This window comes from Trachypithecus francoisi, unplaced genomic scaffold (assembly GCF_009764315.1).
Source record: "Trachypithecus francoisi isolate TF-2019V2 unplaced genomic scaffold, Tfra_2.0 Lachesis_group19, whole genome shotgun sequence".
Classification (NCBI taxonomy): Eukaryota; Metazoa; Chordata; class Mammalia; order Primates; family Cercopithecidae; genus Trachypithecus; species Trachypithecus francoisi.
In genome coordinates, this window is record NW_022681464.1 from 43579087 (window position 1) to 43604277 (window position 25191).

General features: G+C 45.9%; 1 protein-coding gene and 1 long non-coding RNA gene across 6 annotated transcripts in view; one reads left to right on the plus strand and one right to left on the minus strand.

The window, feature by feature from the left end:
• The window catches only part of MTCL1 (microtubule crosslinking factor 1), a 133362-nt gene extending 123762 nt beyond the window's left edge, over window positions 1-9600 (plus strand). For 2 of the 5 annotated variants that reach the window (XM_033178320.1, XM_033178321.1), the window contains 3 exons: window positions 1592-3125; window positions 5754-5810; window positions 8433-9600. In XM_033178320.1, the coding sequence (XP_033034211.1) occupies window positions 1592-3125; window positions 5754-5792 (1573 nt within the window). In that variant the 3' untranslated portion in view covers window positions 5793-5810; window positions 8433-9600. The remainder of the gene's footprint in view (window positions 1-1591; window positions 3126-5753; window positions 5811-8432) is intronic. The other 3 variants (XM_033178318.1, XM_033178322.1, XM_033178319.1) reach the window with 2 other exon arrangements.
• The window catches only part of LOC117064137, a 59326-nt gene continuing 39033 nt past the window's right edge, over window positions 4899-25191 (minus strand). Inside the window, exon 4 of the long non-coding RNA XR_004429277.1 lies at window positions 4899-7749. This is a non-coding gene — a long non-coding RNA (uncharacterized LOC117064137). The remainder of the gene's footprint in view (window positions 7750-25191) is intronic.

The following is a 25191-nucleotide window of genomic DNA, read 5'->3' on the forward strand; positions in this document are numbered from 1 at the left end:
TAATTCAGCAACTCCTTGAATTGAGAAGAAGGAAATTCATACTTGCTGGAGAGCTCATGACCTTGGGACAAATCAGCCCATCCCTACCATTGCCCTTCCTTTCTGGCTCTGGATCTGGCCAGTACCACTGAACAGTTGGTAGATTATTTCTAACAACAACAAAAATAAGATGGAATGCCTAACAACGTCACTTTTAGCCTACTGTTTTACCCCATGGTGCTGACCACATGGGTGGGTGCCTTGCCCCCAAGGTGAAGCCAGCTGTCAGCAAAGCTGCCCAGAGCTTTGCTGGTTCTGTGTACCAGTACACACGGCATGGGAACTTGCTCAGAGCAGACCCCAATTCTGGCCTCTTCATCATTAATAGGTCCTGTGGAGGATTGGTCCATACACTCAATCTGGGACCCCTTCCACAGGGCCTGCACTAGTCTAGATCCCTAGGTTTAAGCCTGTGCTTTGTGGGGTGAAAGGAATATCAGTATGTTCCTATAAGAATCTGGACAGTGGCCAGGCGCGGTGGCTCAAGCCTGTAATCCCAGCACTTTGGGAGGCCGAGACGGGCGGATCACGAGGTCAGGAGATCGAGACCATCCTGGCTAACACGGTGAAACCCCGTCTCTACTAAAAATACAAAAAAAAAAACTAGCCGGGCGAGGTGGCGGGCGCCTGTAGTCCCAGCTACTCGGGAGGCTGAGGCAGGAGAATGGCGTAAACCCGGGAGGCGGAGCTTGCAGTGAGCTGAGATCCTGCCACTGCACTCCAGTCCGGGCGACAGAGCGAGACTGTGCCTCAAAAAAAAAAAAAAAGAATCTGGACAGTGAGTCTGTAGACACCTCACTTCCCCTTCCACCCCAGCTGGAGGGATTCCAGGCCAAAGAGGTTCTGTGGCCTGAGACACCAGGCACAGCTAGCCCCAGCCCCATTCCTGACCACCACTTCTTTGCCCTGGTGGTAGTTGTGCCCAAGCACTCCAGCCACTTTCTATCTTAGCCTGGAAGCATTGCTGGCACCCCTGCAGCACCTGCCAGGCATGTGAGAGGCACTCAGCGAACTCATGGCAGATGGAAAGTGCTGACACATGGAAGCATCCACACCAAATCTATGTCTGTCAGGTGGCAGCTTGCCAAAACCTCAGCGAACTCATGGCAGATGGAAAGTGCTGACACATGGAAGCATCCACACCAAATCTATGTCTGTCAGGTGGCAGCTTGCCAAAACCTGGCCATCGCTGTGACTCACTGTCTTCACCCTTCAACTGTGGTCCGAGCAAGTCTCCTGAGAATTCTCACTGAGGCATTGAGGCCTCAAGTGATTCTCCTGTCTTGGCCTCCCAAAGCATTGGGATTACAGGTGTGAGCCAGAGTTGGTTATATTAAATTCTGACCCATGCAAGTCTTCAGGAACAATTCCAGAGCCACACAGAGTCCAATAGATGCCCGCAGGATAAGCCTGTGAGTGCAGCACATGAGCAGCTGAAAGTGTTCTCCTGGTGTGGGTGGAAGCAGGCGCCTTCACTGACACTTCCCACGCAGGGCAGGACATGGGTGCTGTGGTGCGGTGGGGCTGACACCCTCTTTTCTGCTTTTCCCAGGGCAGTGTCCGTGTCCTCCATGTCTGAGTTCCAGCGCCTCATGGACATCTCCCCCTTCCTGCCTGAGAAGGGCTTGCCGTCCACCAGCAGCAAGGAGGACATCACCCCACCCCTGTCTCCAGACGACCTCAAGTACATTGAGGAGTTCAACAAGAGCTGGGACTACACACCCACCAGGGGCCACAATGGTGGGGGGCCAGACCTCTGGGCCGACAGGACTGAGGTGGGGCGGGCAGGGCACGAGGACAGCACGGAGCCTTTCCCCGACTCCTCCTGGTACCTGACCACAAGCGTCACCATGACCACGGACACCATGACCAGCCCAGAGCACTGCCAGAAGCAGCCGCTGCGGAGCCACGTCCTCAACGAGCAGTCGGGGGTGCGCGTGTTACACAGCCCACCTGCCGTGCGCAGGGTCGACAGCATCACGGTGGCAGGTGGCGAGGGTCCCTTTCCCACAAGCAGAGCCAGAGGGAGCCTGGGAGATGCCAAGGGGGGCCCTCCAGAACCCATGCTCAGCAGGTGGCCTTGCACCTCCCCCAGGCACTCCCGGGACTACATGGAGGGGGCACGGCGCCCCCTTGACAGCCCCCTCTGTGCCTCCCTGGGGTTTGCCTCCCCACTGCACAGCCTGGAGATGTCCAAGAACTTGAGTGATGACATGAAGGAGGTGGCCTTCTCTGTCCGGAATGCCATCTGCTCTGGCCCTGGTGAGCCACAAGTCAAAGACATGGCCTGCCAGACCAATGGGTCCCGGACGATGGGGACCCAGACTGTTCAGACCATCAGTGTGGGCTTGCAGACTGAAACCCTGCGTGGCAGCGGTGTCACCAGCAGCCCCCACAAGTGTCTCACGCCAAAGGCTGGGGGCGGTGCTACACCCGTGTCGTCTCCTTCCCGAAGCCTTAGGAGCAGACAGGTGGCCCCTGCCATCGAGAAGGTGCAGGTCAAGTTTGAACGCACATGCTGCTCCCCCAAGTATGGTTCTCCCAAGCTGCAGAGGAAGCCCCTCCCCAAAGCTGACCAGCCAAATAACAGGACGTCACCAGGGATGGCCCAGAAAGGGTACAGTGAGTCAGCCTGGGCCCGCTCCACCACCACAAGGGAGAGCCCCGTGCACACCACCATCAATGATGGCCTCTCCAGCCTCTTCAACATCATTGACCACAGCCCCGTGGTGCAGGACCCCTTCCACAAGGGGCTGCGGGCCGGCAGTCGGGCTCGCTCCGCAGAACCCCCACCAGAGCTGGCCCCAGGCCAGGAAACAGGCACCAGTTCCCGAGGAAGGTCACCGAGCCCCATTGGGGTGGGCTCAGAGATGTGCAGGGAGGAAGGGGGAGAGGGCACGCCAGTGAGGCAGGACTTATCTGCTCCCCCTGGCTACACTCTCACTGAGAACGTGGCCCGGATCCTCAACAAGAAGCTGCTGGAGCATGCCTTAAAGGAGGAGAGGAGGCAGGCTGCCTACGGGCCCCCGGGTCTCCACAGTGACAGCCACTTGCTGGGGGACACAGCGGAGCCAGGGCCCATGGAGGTAACGAATGCCGCGTGCCCCCCACCCTCCCCTACCAGCTCTTCCCTTTAGCTGCGGGGCAGGGGGGGATTTGGGATTGTGCTCTGTCATTTGATCTCAGGAAGCCTCCGTGATTGGTTGTCGGGAGCGGGGGGGTGGTGGGTTTATGGGAGAATAGAATAGGCAGAAAAAACCTGAGCAACTTTAAGGAAAATGATCTTTCATTGTCCTTGGGAAATCATACGGTACATGACTTGGTTTGGGTTCTGGCCCCAGTCTCAGTGATTGATCCTTATTTATCAGGGCGTTTCATTTGGGGTCAGAGCTTGCCTTCTTCCTGTGTGAATTTGTGCACGTGTACAAACTATGAGACAGTTGTGTCAGGCTTTCTGCATACTGCAGACCTTCATATGTGACAGCATGAGGTGAGCTGCAGAGGGTCTGGACAACGTGGGCGCGAGCACATCTCAGCAGGAGCCGTAAGATCTCGATTCCTGGGCTGGCTTCCTTACAAAACAGCCATCTGGCAGCTCACAAATCACTTACCCTCTTTGTGGCCATGAGCCCCCCCTAGCAGTAAAACCAAGTGAAACAAATAGACAAAAGCCAAATCCTGCCCTAATACGATATGATTATCATGATTGCCCTTGATACTACTCACAGATCAATCCACTGTGAACTGGGCTCTCATACATATCCACATGTGGTGTTTTTGTGCAGTGAGCAAAATGAAAGCCTGATGATATGGTGATGGCTATGGTGATGCCACTTTGTGGTTTGTGCAGCACAGAGAGGACGTGTCTGTCTGGCGAGTGATTCCAACTTGCCTGGAGTCTGGATGAACAGGCTCCACGCTGGGAACACCTGGCCCCATGAGCACTCCCCCAGCCGGCAGGGGTCGGAGGAGGAGGACGGCAGCATGCTCCTGGGCTGCCCGCTGCTTTCTCGCCAGGACCTGCGCAGCCCTGGCTTCATGGGCAGGGAGAGGAGGAAATGTATTGCCTGTTTCACCTAGCCCACATTTCCCACAAGAGGGTAAATGATGGCTAGTTTCCCAGTCCGGCCCACCAGTGAATGTTTAACTCAGAATACAGGCTTGAAATCTGAATAGGTCAAACCTGTGGAACTGCCAATGACTTACAGAAATAATAGCAGTTCTATATGGTTCACACCTAATGTAAATATTGATACTACATGGCCTACATGTTCCAAGATCTGAGTCTTTGTGATAAAGTTGTTTGCATGCTCTGAGGACAAACTGCTGGTTGAATGTTCTCAGGTGACAAATGGTGTCTTGTTTGGGCTACTGTTACCCCCTCCTTCTGGGGTCCTCAGGTAAGTACTCCTGCCGTGGAAGGGTCTATTTATATGTGAATGCCCTGCCTTCGTAGGGCTCCCTAGGGCTCTCATTTCAGTTGACATTGAGGCTGTCACAAAGCATTAACCGGCTGTGCCTGTGTTGTCTATTTATATGACACACCAAATAGAAATGTTTTTTAGGAACCAAAAAATGCTTTGAATTACTAATAGTGACTCCTGCAAGCAAAAACAGGTTCATGATGGGAACCCAGCATCATAGCATGAAAATGGTTTTATCATTACAAAGTGGCCCAACCCCTTTTGTCCTCCGTATTCGTTTAGATTTTCTCTTCACTTGGTGTGTTTGCCACCAGAAGAGATGACATGAAGGGAGCACAGTTGCAGGGACTCAGAGCAGGCACGGAGCACTCATCGGCAGCATGTCAATGCCACGGGCTCTTTTTTCCATTTCTGTTGGAATTTTTTTTCCATTTCTGTTGGAATTTTGCTTGGTCTAGATTCCAGTGGGATTATTCTTGAATTGATGTCATAGATTAGGGCCACAGCAACCCCTTCCCATTGCTCCATAAATTATGCAGTAGTTCTAGGTATGCATTCCCAAATCCCCAGGACTACTTCTGATTCCAGGCCCACCCAGTGCCCTGCTGCGGAATCTTTCCCTGAATGTTCACTCAGGCATCCAGACCGAGGAGCGACGCAGGTGACAGGAAATCTCCCTTTCTCACTGCACTCTCATCCCATAAACCACTCAGGCCTCTTTTTCTCGCCACACCGCGGCACTAGTTCAGCAGAGCAGACAGAAGCCGTGAGGAGTTCTAGTGTGAAGAGCAGGAACAATCTGAAAATGAATGCTATTCCTCCCTCCCCTAAGTGGAAAATATGAGGGGAACTTTTTAGAGTAAGTGGCAGTAGCTTGGTTGTTGTGACCAAAACAAACGCAGCCGAATAAAGGTCTCTGTTTTAGATAACAGTCATGCAATTTCCATATCTCTGGTTGCCAAAATGCTGTTTGTAAATGTTAAATGCTAAAGGGTGACTCAGGGCATAGAAACTAGAGGGAGGCCTGTGGCTCCTCCGTGGGGTTTCCTTCTTCTCTCTGGGCAGAGGGCAGGCCTGTCTGCCCAGCGCCCGGCCGCTTCCCCGCACCTGCCTTGGAGTGAATGTGCTAGATCTGAGAGCCCGCAAGTCTCTCCTGGTGGCTATCCCTGAGTGAGAGGGACGGTCCTCTACCTCTGGGCTTGCTGACTTGAAACCTTTATTGTTCTCCTGTTTAAAAAACACTTTCCAACCTTCTTGCTTTTCTTTTCTTTCTCTGTCTGTTCTGTCCAGAACCAAACTGTCTTACTAACTGCCCCCTGGGGACTCTAGCCCTGCCTGCCTCACGCTGTAAGTGCTTTCTTCCTTGTTTCCCAGCTGTCTGGAGAGCTCGTGTTGTGTAACTCGCAGTGGCACCCGACACTCGTCGCCTGAGGGAGGGCTGCCTGGTGGCGGCACCCTCGCTCACCCCGGGTTCCAGGAGGCTCCCTAAACCCAGCAACAGATAGACAGGGCCAGAGACTCAGCTGCCCTGCTAGAGGGCTGACCACTCAGTGCAAAGAAGGGTTTTTAGGTTACAGAGATTCTGCTGAGAGTTCTCTGCTTTTGTACATTTGCAGCCAATTTGCTTTCAGAGAATTGAGTAGATACTGGCCAGGAGGGGACATCCTAGGCACAGGGGTCTTGCCTGAGGGGGTCTTTGGGCCCAGCCACCCAGGAGTGGTTACCAACGTTGTGATTACATACGTGCACTGGCATGTGCTGAAATGAGCTGGGACCCTAATGTGATAAGGCTTTTTTTCATTTTTCAACAATCATACCACAAGGAATGAACCCAAATATATCTTGTCCTTCCAAGTGAGTACTGTAGGTGACAGAGTAGATGCTCAATAGATATTTGTTGAATGAATAAAGAACAAAGTCATCCCCACTCCAAATATCTTGAGAACGTCTCAGAATTGCTTTCAGAGTCTGAGTCAAAGCACATGAGAAAAGATATACTTTGTTTTTGATCAAGGATATAGTCATCTACTCACCTCAGCCACCGACCTTAACTCGAAGTGTTAAGTATAAAAGTATCTGTTATCAAACACAGCAGACGTGTCCCTGTGAAAAAAAAATGAGAAGGAACACGGGGAGGGCCATTTCCCAGAAGCGTGCTACAGGGGCAGCATCCCAGGACAAGATGCCATGCAGCGACCACAGTGGCTTCTCAGGAAAGCCCAGCATCATTTGCTTGTACACAGTGGCGTGTTACTAAGGAAAAGAGCATTCCCTTGAATGCAGACTCACCTTTCTTCCTTCACAAGCAGAGGCTGGCAAAGAGGGGGTACTGGTCTCATAGAAAGCCTGCTCTTCAGCACCAGCCAGGAGGAACAGGATACAGTGGTGTCAGATAAACCTATGACAGCAGCCTCACCGACACACAACACACACAGAACAGATATACAACACACCACACACACACACTACTCTTACAACAAGGGGATCACGGACACAAAACAGATACAGATTTCCCAAACCATGTGTCCCAGCCACGCACTGTGGGCTGTGGCGAGATGACACGGGGCACCTGGAGTTAGCCTGCATCTTGGTGGCTGGTGGAGTTTTAACTGGAGAGGTGTTTCTGGTTGTCATGGTACTGTTAGCATAATGCTTTGGGAACAGAACCTTCTCCCTGTGGCCGTGTGAGATGCCAGCCCCAAAAGCAGCAGGGAGCATAGTCTCCAGGGCCACTGTTCCTCTTCTGCTGACCCCAGAGGGAGGCAGGGAAACCACTCGCCCCATTGCTCTTCTGGAAGCCTGTGACTCCCACGCTGTCTCGGGCCATGCTGTCCCTGCCATGTTCCATCTTCTCCCGAGTGACACTGCCCATCACGTGCAGCCATCTGTCCTTACCCTGCACCACTGGCTGGGCTGTTCTCATCCTGGTCTTTTCAGTTGCTTGTCACATCTTTTTAAATTCTCCAACTCACTCCTTCCTTTGAGAGTCCTTGTTCTCTGTTATCCTTCCTGTGCCTTCCATTCAGTTCACCTCAGCTTCATGTCTGAGCGTCATTCCAGCCAGCGGGCTCCACGCTGGGCAGCTCAGTTTCCTCATGCCACAGCTTTTTACATTTCTGTGTATCAGCAAATTCCAAGTTTGGGTGTCTTGGTTTTGTAACGTGTAGAGTAAGGACAAGGAACTCAACATTCTTTAAAAACAAAGTAGCTTGAGAATAAGGATTCTAGGTGATTTGCACATGGTTGAATGTGTCTTGCGTCACCTGTTCTCAGAACACTAGGATGCCTGAAACACAAAACCACCAGTACCTTCTGATTCTACTTTTTTAAAATGCTGCTGTAATTGAAGAGTCATTAAAGAAAACTAGACCCAAATTAAAATTTCTGCCTGCAGCATTTTTGCCATGTTGTGGGCGTTTGTTTAATCTACTGCCAGTCAATTTCAAATAAACAGTAGCAGAGTTCATTTAAGACGACTGCCATTGCTAACACAGCTGAATGAAATCAGAGGTCTCCTTGTGGGCTGCCAGTAGATCCAGGTCCTATAGGACCAGTTCATTTGTCCACTGTAGCTAAATATATCACTCTAAAGGGCCAAATGAAGAGATCTACCAGATGGGAATATGCTGAAGTGGCCTGTGGAGACCACTGCCACAGTCACTCTGCCATGTCTTCTGTATACCCCAGCCCAATTCTAAAGGAGCTTTGCAAGCTGACTCATCTCACAATATTGCTGTGTTTAATCATAATTGGTCTCTTCCCATTCATGTCACTGATCATGTCACATGTGTGGAATTCTTTATTATTTTAAGTTATTCTGCATGAGCATAGAGCGTCGTTAATATTCACGAGCTGCCTGTGGTGTGTACTTCATCTCACTTGACTCTGTTGAGAAGTGTGTTTGGGGGAATCATCCGCTGGTGACACTGCCGGTCTGAGTAACCCTGTCTCCCTTTCTCGGCTCTGAAGGAACTACCTTGTTCTGCACTAGCTCCATCCCTAGAGCCCTGCTTCTCCAGGCCCGAGAGACCAGCAAACCGTCGCCCTCCGTCCCGTTGGGCCCCACATTCCCCCACTGCCTCACAGCCTCAGTCACCCGGAGACCCGACGTCCTTGGAGGAGCATGGTGGCGAGGAGCCGCCCGAGGAGCAGCCACACCGTGATGCAAGCTTGCATGGATTATCACAGTATAATTCACTGTAATTTGCATAACCACACCATCGCCATGAACAAAACTCTGCCCAAAAGGAGAGATCTAGTTTTCTCAAGGTCAAAGAATGTTTTTTAAAAACACACAGCTGCTGAATGTTCAACCTGTGAAACTGAGATGTTTCTAGAATGAAACAGTAAATGTGCCTGTAATAACTTAATTTTTTCATAGCTCAGAAAACTATTTTTGTCTCCATCTTTTTTACACACAGTATATTAAATGAAAAGGTATATAAGGTATAAATAGATTTAAAAAATAAGTTTTAAAAAATGTACATTTTAAGAGATTCTGAACACCCTTGCTGTCACTACCTGACTGCCTCTCTGTTAAATTTGCCCTGTTATATTTTGGTTCAGTTTATTTCCATGTTGAATTAGAGTGGATTAAGTTAATTTTATTTTGTCAGTGTTACTGTTTTTTAAGACTTTTTTAATGCTTCAGACTGTCTGATTCAGTGAACTTTTTGTAGTGAAAAAGCCATGAAGCCAGTAGACAAGACAGATATTCTGTATACTGGAGGGGATACAGGACATTTTTGAAAAGGTACAAAGCCCTCAGTGGGCTTAGAAACTTCACTGTATGATCCTTGTATTATCCTACTTGGCTTGCACGTCTTCGGGTGCATGTATATACCGCTACTGTGTCCTCGCCATCACCTAAATGTGACTCAGTCTGTTCCACTGTAACATGTTGTGAATTTCCTTGTACTGTACTTTTATTGTTGGTCTTCTTGCATCGATGATCCAACAGCAACATTTTTAAATTATCGTGAAAAGATTAACTGGGAATGTACAGAGTTTACTCCAAGTTTTCTTAAGGGAAAACACGACAAAAAGTCACGAGGATACCAAATGGAAACACATGCTGGTGCCTCTGAGTCTGTATGAGACCGTGATGAAGTAGAAATAAAGCCCTTCCGAGACAGCAGCATGTCAGCATGTCTTGGTCTCTCATTTCACACACCCTCCATCTTTTCCTAAGGACTCAGATGGAAAGTTTTCCATGGCTAGGGGAATGAGGGAGAGAGATCATGTAAAGAGGTAACAGCTGCTGATATATCTTGCTGGGAATGCACTCTTTGGGTATGTGATCATGTTGCAGTTTTACTGTTCTCTGTAAGAGAGTCCTAGGATAGAGAGACAGCTTTCCTGTTGAAAAGCCACAACTGTGGTGTGGCCAGGGATGTGAGGAAACTGGTTACCTACAAGTCAGAGTGTGCCCGGCCTCTCTCCCAGCTCTGCTCATTAGGAGAGAGGGAGTGGCCAATAACGCCAGAAGAGGCCTTTCCACCTCTGATCCTGAGATATAGCCAGTGTTCGGTGGAGTAGAAGCCTACAAAGAAGTGATGCTACTGAAGAGCCCAAAAAGAATGATTTCAGGCTGAAGCTTCTGGCTTTAATATTTCATTTACCGCTTCATTAACCCAACAATTTTCTTCTTATCTAGATGAGCTAATGTAATAGGCTATCCTGGCATTACTACAGCTTCATCCTTAAACTGAAATAGTTTCAAAAAATAAAAACCAACAAGTGTTGGCAAGGATGTGGAGAAACTGGAACCTTGAGCACTGTTGGTGGGAAAGTAAAATGGCCTAGCTGCTGTGGAAGACAGTATGGCTTCCTCAAGAAGTTAAACATAAAATTACCATAGGATCCAGGGATTCCACTTCTGGGTATACACCCAAAAGAACCGAAAGTAGGGACTCAAACAGGTGTTTGCACACCCACATTCATAGCAGCATTATTCATAATAGCCAAAAGGTGGAAACACTCCAGTTGTCCATTGACAGATGAATGGATCAACAAAATGTGGTATATGCATCTAAAGGGATACTATTCAGTCCTAAAAAAAAGTTAATTCTGACATATTATAACATGGATGAACCTTAAGCACATTATTCTACGTGAAATAAGCCGATCACAAAATGGCAATTATTGTTTGGCTCCATGTATCTTGTTTATATATCAAGAGTAGTCCATATTCAAAGAGAGAAAGTAAAACGGTGGTTACGAGGTTTGAGGAGGGAATGGGGAATGGTGTGTAATGGGAACGCAGTTTCAGTTTGGGGTGATGAAAAAGTCCTGGAGGGGGCATCGCCTCACCTGGGAAGCTCAAGGGGGAAGGGAATCCCTTTTCCTAGCCAGGGGAACTGAGACACACAACACCTGGAAAATCGGGTAACTCCCACCCCAATACTGCGCCTTAAGCAAACGGGCACACCAGGAGATTATATCCCACACCTGGCCAAGAGGGTCCCATGCCCACGGAGCCTCCCTCACTGCTAGCACAACAGTCTGTGATCTAACTGCAAGGCAAGAGCGAGGCTGGGGGAGGGGCGCCCGCCATTGCTGAGGCTTAAGTAGGTAAACAAAGCCGCTGGGAAGCTCGAACTGGGTGGAGCTCACAGCAGCTCAAGGAAGCCTGCCTGTCTCTGTAGACTCCACCTCTGGGGACAGGGCACAGCTAAACAACAACAACAACAACAGCAGAAACCTCTGCAGACACAAACGACTCTGTCTGACAGCTTTGAAGAGAGCAGTGGATCTCCCAACACGGAGGTTGAGATCTGAGAACGGACAGACTGCCTGCTCAAGTGGGTCCCTGACCCCTGAGTAGCCTAACTGGGAGACATCCCCCCCTAGGGGCAGACTGACACCCCACACCTCACAGGGTGGAGTACACCCCTGAGAGGAAGCTTCCAAAGTAAGAATCAGACAGGTACACTCGCTGTTGAGCAATATTCTATCTTCTGCAGCCTCTGCTGCTGATACCCAGGCAAACAGGGTCTGGAGTGGACCTCAAGCAATCTCCAACAGACCTACAGCTGAGGGTCCTGACTGTTAGAAGGAACACTATCAAACAGGAAGGACACCTACACCAAAACCCCATCAGTACGTCACCATCATCAAAGACCAGAGGCAGATAAAACCACAAAGATGGGGAAAAAGCAGGGCAGAAAAGCGGGAAATTCAAAAAATAACAGCTCATCTCCCCCAGCAAAGGAGCGCAGCTCATCGCCAGCAACGGATCAAAGCTGGACGGAGAATGACTTTGACGAGATGAGAGAAAAAGGCTTCAGTCCATCAAACTTCTCAGAGCTAAAGGAGGAATTACGTACCCAGCGCAAAGAAACTAAAAATCTTGAAAAAAGAGTGGAAGAATTGACAGCTAGAGTAATTAAGGCAGAGAAGGTCATAAACGAAATGACAGAGATGAAAACCATGACACGAGAAATGCGTGACAAATGCACAAGCTTCAGTAACCGACTCGATCAACTGGAAGAAAGAGTATCAGCGATTGAGGATCAAATGAATGAAATGAAGCGAGAAGAGAAACCAAAAGAAAAAAAAGAAAAAGAAACAAAGCCTGCAAGAAGTATGGGATTGTGTAAAAAGACCAAATCTACATCTGATTGGGGTGCCTGAAAGTGAGGGGGAAAATGGAACCAAGTTGGAAAACATTCTTCAGGATATCATCCAGGAGAACTTCCCCAACCTAGTAGGGCAGGCCAACATTCAAATTCAGGAAATACAGAGACCACCACAAAGATACTCCTTGAGAAGAGCAACTCCAAGACACATAATTGTTAGATTCACCAAAGTTGAAATGAAGGAAAAAATCTTAAGGGCAGCCAGAGAGAAAGGTCGGGTTACCCACAAAGGGAAGCCCATCAGACTAACAGCAGATCTCTCGGCAGAAACTCTACAAGCCAGAAGAGAGTGGGGGCCGATATTCAACATTCTTAAAGAAAAGAATTTTACACTCAGAATTTCATATCCAGCCAAACTAAGTTTCATCAGTGAAGGAGAAATAAAATCCTTTACAGATAAGCAAATGCTTAGAGATTTTGTCACCACCAGGCCTGCCTTACAAGAGACCCTGAAGGAAGCCCTAAACATGAAAAGGAACAACCAGTACCAGCCATTGCAAAAACATGCCAAAATGTAAAGACCATTGAGGCCAGGAAGAAACTGCATCAACTAACGAGCAAAATAACCACTTAATATCATAATGGCAGGATCAAGTTCACACATAACAATATTAACCTTAAATGTAAATGGACTAAATGCTCCAATTAAAAGACACAGACTGGCAAACTGGATCAAGAGTCAAGACCCATCAGTCTCCTGTATTCAGGAGACCCATCTCACATGCAGAGACATACATAGGCTCAAAATAAAGGGATGGAAGAAGATCTACCAAGCAAATGGAGAACAAAAAAAAGCAGGGGTTGCAATCCTAGTCTCTGATAAAACAGACTTTAAACCATCAAAGATCAAAAGAGACAAAGAAGGCCATTACATAATGGTAAAGGGATCAATTCAACAGGAAGAGCTAACTATCCTAAATATATATGCACCCAATACAGGAGCACCCAGATTCATAAAGCCAGTCCTTAGAGACTTACAAAGAGACTTAGACTCCCATACAATAATAATGGGAGACTTCAACACTCCACTGTCAACATTAGACAGATCAACGAGACAGAAAGTTAACAAGGATATCCAGGAATTGAACTCATCTCTGCAGCAAGCAGACCTAATAGACATCTATAGAACTCTCCACCCGAAATCAACAGAATATACATTCTTCTCAGCACCACATCACACTTAGTCCAAAATTGACCACATAATTGGAAGTAAAGCACTCCTCAGCAAATGTACAAAAACAGAAATTATAACAAACTGTCTCTCAGGCCACAGTGCAATCAAACTAGAACTCAGGACTAAGAAACTCAATCAAAACCGCTCAACTACATGGAAACTGAACAACCTGCTCCTGAATGACTACTGGGTACATAACGAAATGAAGGCAGAAATAAAGATGTTCTTTGAAACCAATGAGAACAAAGATACAACATACCAGAATCTCTGGGACACATTGAAAGCAGTGTGTAGAGGGAAATTTATAGCACTAAATGCCCACAAGAGAAAGCTGGAAAGATCTAAAATGACACCCTAACATCACAATTAAAAGAACTAGAGAAGCAAGAGCAAACACATTCAAAAGCTAGCAGAAGGCAAGAAATAACTAAGATCAGAGCAGAACTGAAGGAGATAGAGACACAAAAAACCCTCCAAAAAATCAATGAATCCAGGAGTTGGTTTTTTGAAAAGATCAACAAAATTGACAGACCGCTAGCAAGACTAATAAAGAAGAATAAGAGAGTAGAACCAAATAGACACAATAAAAAATGATAAAGGGGATATTACCACCGACTCCACAGAAATACAAACTACCATCAGAAAATACTGTAAACACCTCTACGCAAATAAACTAGAAAATCTAGAAGAAATGGATAATTTCCTGGACACTTACACTCTTCCAAGACTAAACCAGGAAGAAGTTGAATCCCTCAATAGACCAATAGCAGGCTCTGAAATTGAGGCAATAATTAATAGCCTACCAACCAAAAAAAGTCCAGGACCAGATGGATTCACAGCCGAATTCTACCAGAGGTACAAGGAGGAGCTGGTACCATTCCTTCTGAAACTATTCCAATCAATAGAAAAAGAGGGAATCCTCCCTAACTCATTTTATGAGGCCAACATCATCCTGATACCAAAGCCTGGCAGAGACACAACAAAAAAAGAGAATTTTAGACCAATATCCCTGATGAACATCGATGCAAAAATCCTCAATAAAATACTGGCAAACCAGATCCAGCAGCATATCAAAAAGCTTATCCACCATGACCAAGTGGGCTTCATCCCTGGGATGCAAGGCTGGTTCAACATTCACAAATCAATAAACGTAATTCAAGCATATAAACAGAACCAAAGACAAAAAACCACATGATTATCTCAATAGATGCAGAAAAGGCCTTTGACAAAATTCAACAGCCCTTCATGCTAAAGACGCTCAATAAATTCGGTATTGATGGAACGTACCTCAAAATAATAAGAGCTATTTATGACAAACCCACAGCCGATATCATACTGAATGGGCAAAAACTGGAAAAATTCCCTTTGAAAACTGGCACAAGACAGGGATGCCCTCTCTCACCACTCCTATTCAACATAATGTTGCAAGTTCTGGCTAGGGCAATCAGGCAAAAGAAAGAAAGGGTATTCAATTAGGAAAAGAAGAACTCAAATTGTCCCTGTTTGCAGATGACATGATTGTATATTTAGAAAACCCCATTGTCTCAGCCCAAAATCTCCTTAAGCTGATAAGCAACTTCAGCAAAGTCTCAGGATACAAAATCAATGTGCAAAAATCACAAACATTCTTATACACCAGTAACCGACAGAGAGCAAAATCATGAATGAACTCCCATTCACAACTGCTTCAAAGAGAAGAAAATACCTAGGAATCCAACTTACAAGGGATGTAAAGGACCTCTTCAAGGAGAACTACAAACCACTGCTCAGTGAAACAAAGAGGACACAAACAAATGGAAGAACATACCATGCTCATGGATAGGAAGAATCAATATCGTGAAAATGGCCATACTGCCCAAGGTTATTTATAGATTCGATGCCATCCCCATCAAGCTACCAATGAGTTTCTTCACAGAAGTGGAAAAAACTGCTTTAAAGTTCATATGGAACCAAAAAAGAGCCCACATTGCCAAGACAATCCTAAGTCAAAAGAACAAAGCTGGAGGCGTCACGCTACCTGACTTCAAACTATACTACAAGGCTACAGCAACCAAAACAGCATGGTACTGGTACCAAAACAGAGATATAGACCAATGGAACAGAACAGAGCCCTCAGAAATAATACTACACATCTACAGCCATCTGATCTTTGACAAACCTGAGAGGAACAAGAAATGGGAAAAGGATTCCCTATTTAATAAATGGTGCTGGGAAAATTGGCTAGCCCTAAGTAGAAAGCTGAAACTGGATCCTTTCCTTACTCCTTATACAAAAATTAATTCAAGATGGATTAGAGACTTAAATGTTAGACCTAATACCATAAAAACCCTAGAAGAAAACCTAGGTAGTACCATTCAGGACATAGGCATGGGCAAGGACTTCATGTCTAAAACACCAAAAGTAACGGCAGCAAAAGCCAAAATTGACAAATGGGATCTAATTAAACTAAAGAGCTTCTGCACAGCAAAAGAAACTACCATCAGAGTGAACAGGCAACCTACAGAATGGGAGAAAATTTTTGCAATCTACTCATCTGACAAAGGGCTGATATCCAGAACCTACAAAGAACTCAAACAAATTTACAAGAAAAAAACAAGCAACCCCATCAAAAAGTGGGCAAAGGATATGAACAGACATTTCTCAAAAGAAGACATTCATACAGCCAAGAGACACATGAAAAAATGCTCATCATCACTGGCCATCAGAGAAATGCAAATCAAAACCACAAGGAGATACCATCTCACACCAGTTAGAATGTCAATGATTAAAAAGTCAGGAAACAACAGGTGCTGGAGAGGATGTGGAGAAATAGGAACACTTTTACACTGTTGGTGGGAATGTAAAGTGGTTCAACCATTGTGGAAGACAGTATGGCGATTCCTCAAGGATCTAGAACTAGAAAGACCATATGACCCAGCCATCCCATTACTGGGTATATACCTAAAGGATTATAAATCACGCTGCTATAAAGACACATGCACATCTATGTTCATTGTGGCACTATTCACAATAGCAAAGACTTGGAATCAACCCAAATGTCCATCTGTGACAGACTGGATTAAGAAAATGTGGCACATATACACCATGGAATACTATGCAGCCATAAAAAAGGATGAGTTCGTGTCCTTTGTAGGGACATGGATGCAGCTGGAAACCATCATTCTTAGCAAACTATCACAAGAACAGAAAACCAAACACTGCATGTTCTCACTCATAGGTGGGAACTGAACAATGAGATCACTTGGACTCTGGAAGGGGAACATCACACACCGGGGCCTATCATGAGGAGCGGGATTGCACTGGGAGTTATACCTGATGTAAATGACGAGTTGATGGGTGCTGACGAGTTAATGGGTGCAGCACACCAACATGGCACAAATATACATATGTAACAAACCTGCACGTTATGCACATGTACCCTAGAACTTAAAGTATAATAATAATAATTTAAAAAAAAAAAAGAAAAAGTCCTGGAAATGGGCAGTGGTGATAGTGCACAGTGAATATACTTGATGCCACTGAGTTGTACACTTAAACATGGTTAAAATGATAAATGGCATATAGATTTACCACAACAAAAACTTTTTTTTTTTTTTTTTTGAGATGGAGTCTCGCTCTGTCACCCAGGCTGGAGTGCAGTGCCATGATCTCAGCTCACTGCAAGCTCCACCTCCCAGGTTCACACCATTCTCCTGCCTCAGCCTCCCGAGTAGCTGGGACTACAGGCACCTGCCACCATGCCTGGCTAATTTTTTGTATTTTTAGTAGAGACGGAGTTTCACCATGTCAGCTGGTTGGTCTTGATCTCCTGACCTCGTGATCTGCCCACTTCGGCCTCCCAAAGTGCTGGGATTACAGGCATGAATCACCGCACCTGGCCTAAAAACTTTTTTTGAGATTGAGTTTCGCTCTTGTTGCCCCTACTGGAGTGCAATGGCGTGATCTCAGCTCACCACAACCTCCGCCTCCCGGGTTCAAGAGATTCTCCTGCCTCAGCCTCCCGAGTAGCTGGGATTATAGGCACCCGCCACCAAGCCCAGCTAATTTTGTATTTTTAGTAGAGATGGGGTTTCTCCATGTTGATCAGGCTGGTCTTGAACTCCCAACCTCAGAGGATCCGTCCGCCTCGGCCTCCCAAAGTGCTGGGATTACAGGCATGAATCACCGCACCTGGCCTAAAAACTTTTTTTGAGATTGAGTTTCGCTCTTGTTGCCCCTACTGGAGTGCAATGGCGTGATCTCAGCTCACCACAACCTCCGCCTCCCGGGTTCAAGAGATTCTCCTGCCTCAGCCTCCCGAGTAGCTGGGATTATAGGCACCCGCCACCAAGCCCAGCTAATTTTGTATTTTTAGTAGAGATGGGGTTTCTCCATGTTGATCAGGCTGGTCTTGAACTCCCAACCTCAGAGGATCCGTCCGCCTCGGCCTCCCAAAGTGCTGGGATTACAGGCATGAGCCATTGTGCCTGTAAAAACTTCCAGTAAATGCAAAATATAAATATTTCACTTTACCACTCTAGATATACCTGCAAACAATCAGCATGTCAGTAAATATTCTTTGCCTATTCTGTGCAGATTGCAAATGCCGAGAGGTACATTGATATTCCTTCAACTGGAAACAACCAGCCACCAACAAGACGGGAAGTTGTGGCTGTCCTGACTGAGAGCCTCAAACCATGCTATCAGGACTTTGCTCGGTCTCCACACTCTGTGTGGCTTTATTCTCAACAAGCATCACAAAAATTGGCAACGATGGTCCCCAGCTGCTCCTATTAGTTTAGCAACTCCTAGAGAAAGGGGATCTCTTACCAGGAGCTGCAGTGAAAGCCCAGGACCAATGATTCTCATTTGGTAGGGATTAAGTCTCATATCTGGCTCTGAGCCAGTCGTGGTGACAGGAAGACCCAACAAAGGAAAATCAGGGTGCAGTTACAATAGAGGGTGTCAGGAAGGCAGTAAGGCTATCCACCACTGTGGGACACCGCAAAATTGCAAGGAAAAAGCTCTCACCACCATAGAACTTGCCAGTTAGTTGGAAGAGGTAAAATTCCCAGGCACAAAAACAATAAAACGCAAAAATGGTGTGGTAGAAATTCTAAGTACAGTAGGGCTTGAGTTGGGCTTGGCAGTACGGGAAGCATTTCAATGTGCAGGAAGAGAAGCAAGTGGGAGATGGGAGGAGCAGAGGTGTGAAGGGCAGGACTAGACACAGGTCGCATTGGGCAGTGATGCAGGAACCAGGCTGGGAGCAGAACTTTCATCAAAAAAGCCACATCTGGCAGCACCAGTGCCTTGAAAGCCATCTGGGAACTTCTCCTAGCATTCATTTTCTAAAAGTTGGGCATATGTATTCTTAAGTCTAGGGTGGAAGCACTCCAACTGTTAAAGGCCAGGCGAGACAGTAGGATGAAATCATTTTCCACACCACTGTCCAGATGAATGCCAAGGCTGCTATGTGGATCACACATGGCTGTGAAATGGGAGCAGCTGCCTGAAGGGAATGGCTCCATGAGCTGCCATGAATGTGCCAGTTGCTTTTATGCCCTAAAGAAAGCAGCAAAAGATTCCTCAAACATAGCCACAGACCTCACACGCCAGGCGTGCCCTGCCCCCTGGGTAACAGCCAGCACCAGCAGCCCAGAGACATTTCTGGTCCAACTGCAGCCAAATTGGGCAATAGTGGCCACATTTCACCCTCTCTTTTTATCAGGAGGTAACATGTTAGCATTTTCAGTATTACGCATCTATGTTTTATATCTGTGTACATCATAATTCTATTTCTTAAACACATTTGCTTCAACCTTTTTTTCCTGTAGAATGGCTTGTAATTCTTATGTAATACGTTTGTTTCACCCTTTTTGTTCCTGTACAATGAATGTAAGGTTTACAAACTCCTTATTTTTAAAAATAATTTAGTTTTAATTGTATATATTTAAGGTGTACATGATGTTTTGATATGCATATACAAAGTAAAAATGACTAGGCAATTAACATATTAACATCTCACATAGTTATGGCAAGAGCACCTAAAATTTACTCTTTAAGCAAAAATCCCAAATACAATACAGTATTATTAGCTGTAGTCCTTATGTTGTACGTTAGATCTCTGCACTTTATTAAGCATGATAGAGTTATGCTTATGTATTTTGTTTAAAAAGCAACTAAGAAGTACAACTATCATTTTCTATTTTCCAGTTCATGGTTTTAAACTGAGGTAAAATACCCATAATATTTATCATTCTTGCCATTTCAAAGTGTACAATTCAGTGGCATTTAGTACATTCACAGTGTTGTACAATAACTACCACTATCTACTTACAGAATATTGTCATCACCTGAAAGGAAACCCCATATGCATTAAGCAGTCAGTGCACCCAGCCCCTGGCACCCACTCATCTAATTCTGTCTCCATGAATTTGCCTATTTGGGATAGTTCATACAAGTGGAATCATGTACCACGCATCCTTTTGTGTCTGGCTTCTTTCAGTTAGCATAAACTTATCAGGGTTCATCTGATGCAGGATTTTTCTCAGCCACTTTGCCAACCAGGGACCTCCATGGCCAGAGATGCCCCCCCTGCTGCCCAAGCCTCATTCAGCCTGGGCCTGCCACTGGAGGTGCCCCACCCACTCAGCCCACCTGCGTTATAGCTTATACCCATGTTTGGCAGTTCCTGAACTCTTGTCCCATGTCCAAGAAGAATAAAGATACACTGACAATTTGGAGAGTGAGGAGGGTGGAGAAGAATTTTATTGAGTGATGGAATAGCTCTCAGCAGAGAGGGGACATGGGGGTGATCCCCCACCTCCACGGTTAGGTGATTTCTCTCTCAGTGTAGCTGGGTCCGGGAGTTTTATGGGCTCAGAATAGGGAATGTGTGCTGACTGGTTTGTGAGTATGCAAAAAATGTCAAAACAAAGGCAGTGCTCAAAGGTGGGTATGACAGTGTAGGAAACCAATTAGGAAAGGGTAGGTATATGTAAAATAGGTGAAAGCTGGGGATCAATCAAAGGAAAGCACGCCAAATGGGAAGACAGGTTCTCAATCCGGTTCATGGATTTGACTTTTAGCTTGGCTTTCAGACTTTAACTGTCTTTGATTTGGAGGTGGGATTTCACCAGGGACCTGCCCCCTGCCGCTATCACATCCATGTTGTAACATGTATCATTCTTACCATAAGGCTGGATAATATTCCACTTTTATTTATCCATTCATTGGTGATGGTATGTGTCTATTTTTGAAACAAAACCTTTGATTACCTTATTTTATTTCCTAATTTTTAAAGATAGTCTCACTCTGTCACCCAGGCTGGAGTCCAGTGGCACCATCACAGCTCTCAGGCTCAAGCAACACACTGCCACAACAAACTAACTTTTTAAAAAAATGTATTCTGTGGGCAGGGGTGGTAGGGGACGAGGGTTATTTCAGCGGGGGGAAGGTGTCTCACTGTGTTGCCCAGGCTGGTCTCCTACCTTGGCCTCCCAAAGCAATGGGATTACAGCTGTGACCCATTGCACCTGGCTGGTTACCTTAAACATCTTTAAGCATTCCCCCCAAAGGAGGTAATTCAAAGTGAATCAACAATCAGTTTACATGATTAAGGCACTTTGGTGTCTTCAATCTTAAATCTTTCATCTTAGTTGTTTCAAGAGACCACCAGTAGATATTTTGTACTGGTCATGCTCTCCTTTGATTGCATTTGGTCCTTTCAGCATCATTCTTTGAATGCAGTGTGTATCAGAATCCAGTATAGCAGGAAATTAGGCTCTGAATCATAAACAAACTGGTCACTTGAGTGAATTTGATGACTGTGGGTCTTTTGTACACTCTGGTTCACTAAAATCAAGTGGCACTGAGAGTGACAAATCTGGATTTGAACCCTGGTTCACACACTTAAAGTAATGCAACCTCAGGCCATCTCTTTAATACTTGTTTTTGTTTTTGTTTTGTTTTGTTTTGTTTGATATGGAGTTTTGCCCTTGTTGCTTAGGCTGGAGTGTGATGGCGCAATCTCAGTTCACTGCAACCTCCGCCTCCGGGTTTAAGCAATGATTTTCCTGCCTCAGCCTCCCAAGTGGCTGGGATTATAGGCATGCACCACTATGCCCAGCTAATATTCCTATTTTTAGTAGAGACAGGGTTTCGCCATGTTGGCCAGGCTGGTCTTGAACTCCCAACTTCAGGTGATCCACTCGCCTCAGCCTCCCAAAGTGCTGGGATTACAGGCATGAGACACCGCCCCCAGCCAAGACTTATGTGAGAAACAGCAACAGTAATACTTCCCAGGGCTATTGTAAGGATTAAGGTTTGTTGTTTACCTACTGTGTGCAAGATGCCATTCTAAGAATTGCAAACACCAGAGATATATACAGAAAAGACAAGATCCCTGCCTTGTGGAGCTTAATTATGAGAAACACATAGCAAACAAGGCTAAGTGGGATAGAGAACTAAGAGGCTTCCTGGGTAGGTGCCGTCTGCTCTGAGGCCTATGAACAAGAATCTGTCTGCCAGGTAGAGGGAAGAGCTGGTGCAAAGTCGAGATGGGTTGGGGGGCATGAACTTGGTGTGTTCCAGGAGGTGGACAAAGGCCACTGTGGTCACAGCAAGGTGGGCAAGGGCACCAGAGAGGGACAGGAGGAGGGGCCAGGGGGCTTAAAAGAGGCCTAGTGGTCCACAGTAAAGGGTTTCGATTTTGTTCTAGGCAAGGGGAAAAAAAACCCATTGGAAGATAAAGCAAGGAGTTACATAATGTGATTTGCATTTTTAGATTACAGTGTTAAGGATTAGAAGTGGATGAGATTGGAAGGCTTCCAGATACAAGGCTGTGGTGTTGACCCTGGGAAGAAGCACCAATGATGGCTCAAACAGGTTTTCTGCTGTTGTTATCGGCCTCACCACCACCAGGCCAGCCGCATGCTGCTTGGTGGGAACCACGCTCTAGCAGGCCCTGCTGCCAAACTCTAGAATCTACCCCAGCTGTTCAGCTAGAAACTAAAGGAAGCCCTTGGTTATTCTTCTGCTGCCTCTCAGTCCAGGCCAGGCTTCCTGCAAATGGCCTTGGGCCAAGAAGAACCTTCTAAACCCCATTCTTTTCAGGGCACAGGATTACATAGCAAGGTTCACAGGCCTTTCTGCTTTGTTTCTTTTAAGGTGCGATCCCCTTCTCCAGCTTTTAGGTTGGTGCTTCCAAACCACTGTCAGTCATTTATAATTTGGTAAAAATGAGTTCCTTCTCTTTAATTTTTTTTTCCTGAGGGGACAACTGAGGTCTCTGGGTGTGGGCCTGGTAGGGTAGGGCTGGGTAGGCACAGCTCTCGGTGCTGCTGCACAATCCAATCGGAGAGAATAGAGAAGGGACACAAAGAAAGACTGCTTCTTTTTCCTAGGCCCAGTTCTGTCTGTTAGATTGCAAGGCCCCAGTTCTGTCTATTAGATTGAAAAAAACCCACCCCATTTCAAAGACAGGGGCTTCTATAACTTCCCAGTGAGCTAATAAACTTCAACAGGGGTCCAGGAACCCAAATCAAAGTTCATAATTCCCATGGGAATCCCAGAGTGAACTCAGCAGTCATCAGTGGCCCCAAGTCTACAGGCCAATCCCAGCCCTGTGGTCCCCTGTGAATATCATTTCAAATTGGTTAGAATAAGAACAAAGCACTGAGGACACAATGATAGAAGTACCTAAAAGTAGCTGTTGGAATGATAAATCCCAAATTTCGGGAGAGTGACGTAAACACTTATCTATAAAACTGCTGCTTATATTTCTTGAGTCATTTCATTTAAGGGAATTTACCCCAAATAATCCCAATGAAATCAAACTAATTTACACAATGTATTTGTAGCAGTACCATACGGTAAAATTTGGAAACAGGCTAATCAAGTTATGGTCCATCAACAGGTGTCACTACTGTGCTTGTTCACCTAATAAACACTCCTAATGGCCAAGTACTGAGCTAGCCTAGTGAGGAAACAAAGCTAACCATGACCCACCTGCTCCCTAGGGGCTCCTGACCTAGTTGAGGGAGTCCAGTCACCTGGGCTCCAATCCTGTTCCAGTGCTTTCTCACCCAATGGCCTCGTGGAAAGTACCTACTCCTGAGCCTGAATTGTCTCATATGCAAAATGGAAGTAATAACAGTAATCACTGTTAGGTTATGAGGACTAAACAAGATAATACTGGTTAAGCACTTAGAATAGTACCTGGTACTAAATTTTGTTAAATGAAGGAATTGTAGAAATGGCAAATTATAACACAATATAAGTGCTATAATAGTATATGTAAGGATACAGTGAGCACCTAAAGGGCTTCATTCGGTCTGGGAGGATGGTCTAGGAAGACCTCACACTGACCTGTTTGGTAAGAGTCCTTTGTTGAACGCATAAGATTTCTGCAGTAGAAATGGGGAAGGAACAGAAAGAGTGAGAGAAAATTTCAAATGTACTACATAATTTATGCATTTTACTCCTTTGGGGGTTTTCAAGATAAATACAAAACCAGAGTGGGGAAAAGGAGCTCAGCCCTCCTGACACCCAGGACCCTGCCATCCATCCTCACATAGAAATCCCTTAGTAACAGATGACGGCGTGCAGTGCATACCCTAGCAGAACACCAGTTTACTCCTTTCCAGGCATACCATCTTCTATGGCATTTTGTAGGAAGAGTCACCTTTCATCCTATTCCCATAAAAAAACTCTCCCTCCTTGCTTCCCATCAGTTCACGTCAACGTCCTCCAGTGTGTCCTACTGACATCGGCAGCAACATCCATACTGTCTTGTGGGTTTGTGGCTGTTTACTTGTGAGATGCACTCTAGACAGGTGCCAAAGTTCTCAGGGTAGTGCTAACAAAAAGGAGAGATATATAAATTTTGTTGTGTTAATCATTAGAGCGTCTCAAAATACTCTATTTGCTCCCTCTGAAGACATAATCAAATCACACTTTTCCACTGCCCTTTGAAGTGAGGTACAGTTCTTTGGTCAATAAAATGTGAACAGTAGCCACTGTCACTTCCTGCAGGAAGCTTTTAGAGCCAGTGCCCACTTACCATGTTCCCTTTTCTGCTTCAGCAATTGTGGAAGCATCACATGAGGGATCCCTCAGTGACCGGGATACGTGGACCCACTAAGCCTGAGGGAAAAATGAGCTCTTACTGCGTTACACCACTGAGATTTGGGGAACTGTTCATTAATGAGGCATAACTTGGCCAATCCTGACTGGATAACTGTCTAAAAAAATGCAAATACATATGTAAGTAACACCAGGAAAGAAATCAAAACAGAAGATAGAATTTCCACAGCATATAAAAATGCCACTTCACATTAACAGAGGTAAAAGAATTTAAAGCTCTCCAAAGTTTTTTTCTCCCTTACTCAATTCTCTGACTTCATAATAAAAGAAACTTTCCGTTCCTTTGGCTAAGAAGGTAGATGAAAGTAGAATTGAGCTCACTAGTGAACTAACTACACGTATGAGGCACAAGAGACTGGGCTAAATATTCCCAGGATGCTGCTCCTACCCTTCTTCCTTTTTCCTCCAAATACTTTTTGGAGAAGTACAGGTTGCCTTCCTCCCTTGAGCCAGAACACAGAGACGAAGGTGAACAGTAATTTTCCTAGGGAATTACAAATGCAAGCTGGAATGGACCTTAAGAACATCCTTACCAAATCTTCATTTTGTACATACTTTCAGTAACTGCCCACATTCTCTAGCTGCTTACTAGTGCCAGGTGCTTTCCCCATAATGGGGCCCAGCAGTCTCTACCTGGCTGCATCTTAGAATCATCCAGAGTGACTTAAGGCTCCATCCCAGACCAAGCAAATCAGAATCTCTTGGATGTGGCTTTTGGTACTATTTTAAATGCTTCCCCTGGTGACTCTAATGAGCAGCTAGGATCAACAGTAGAGGAGAATTTCTT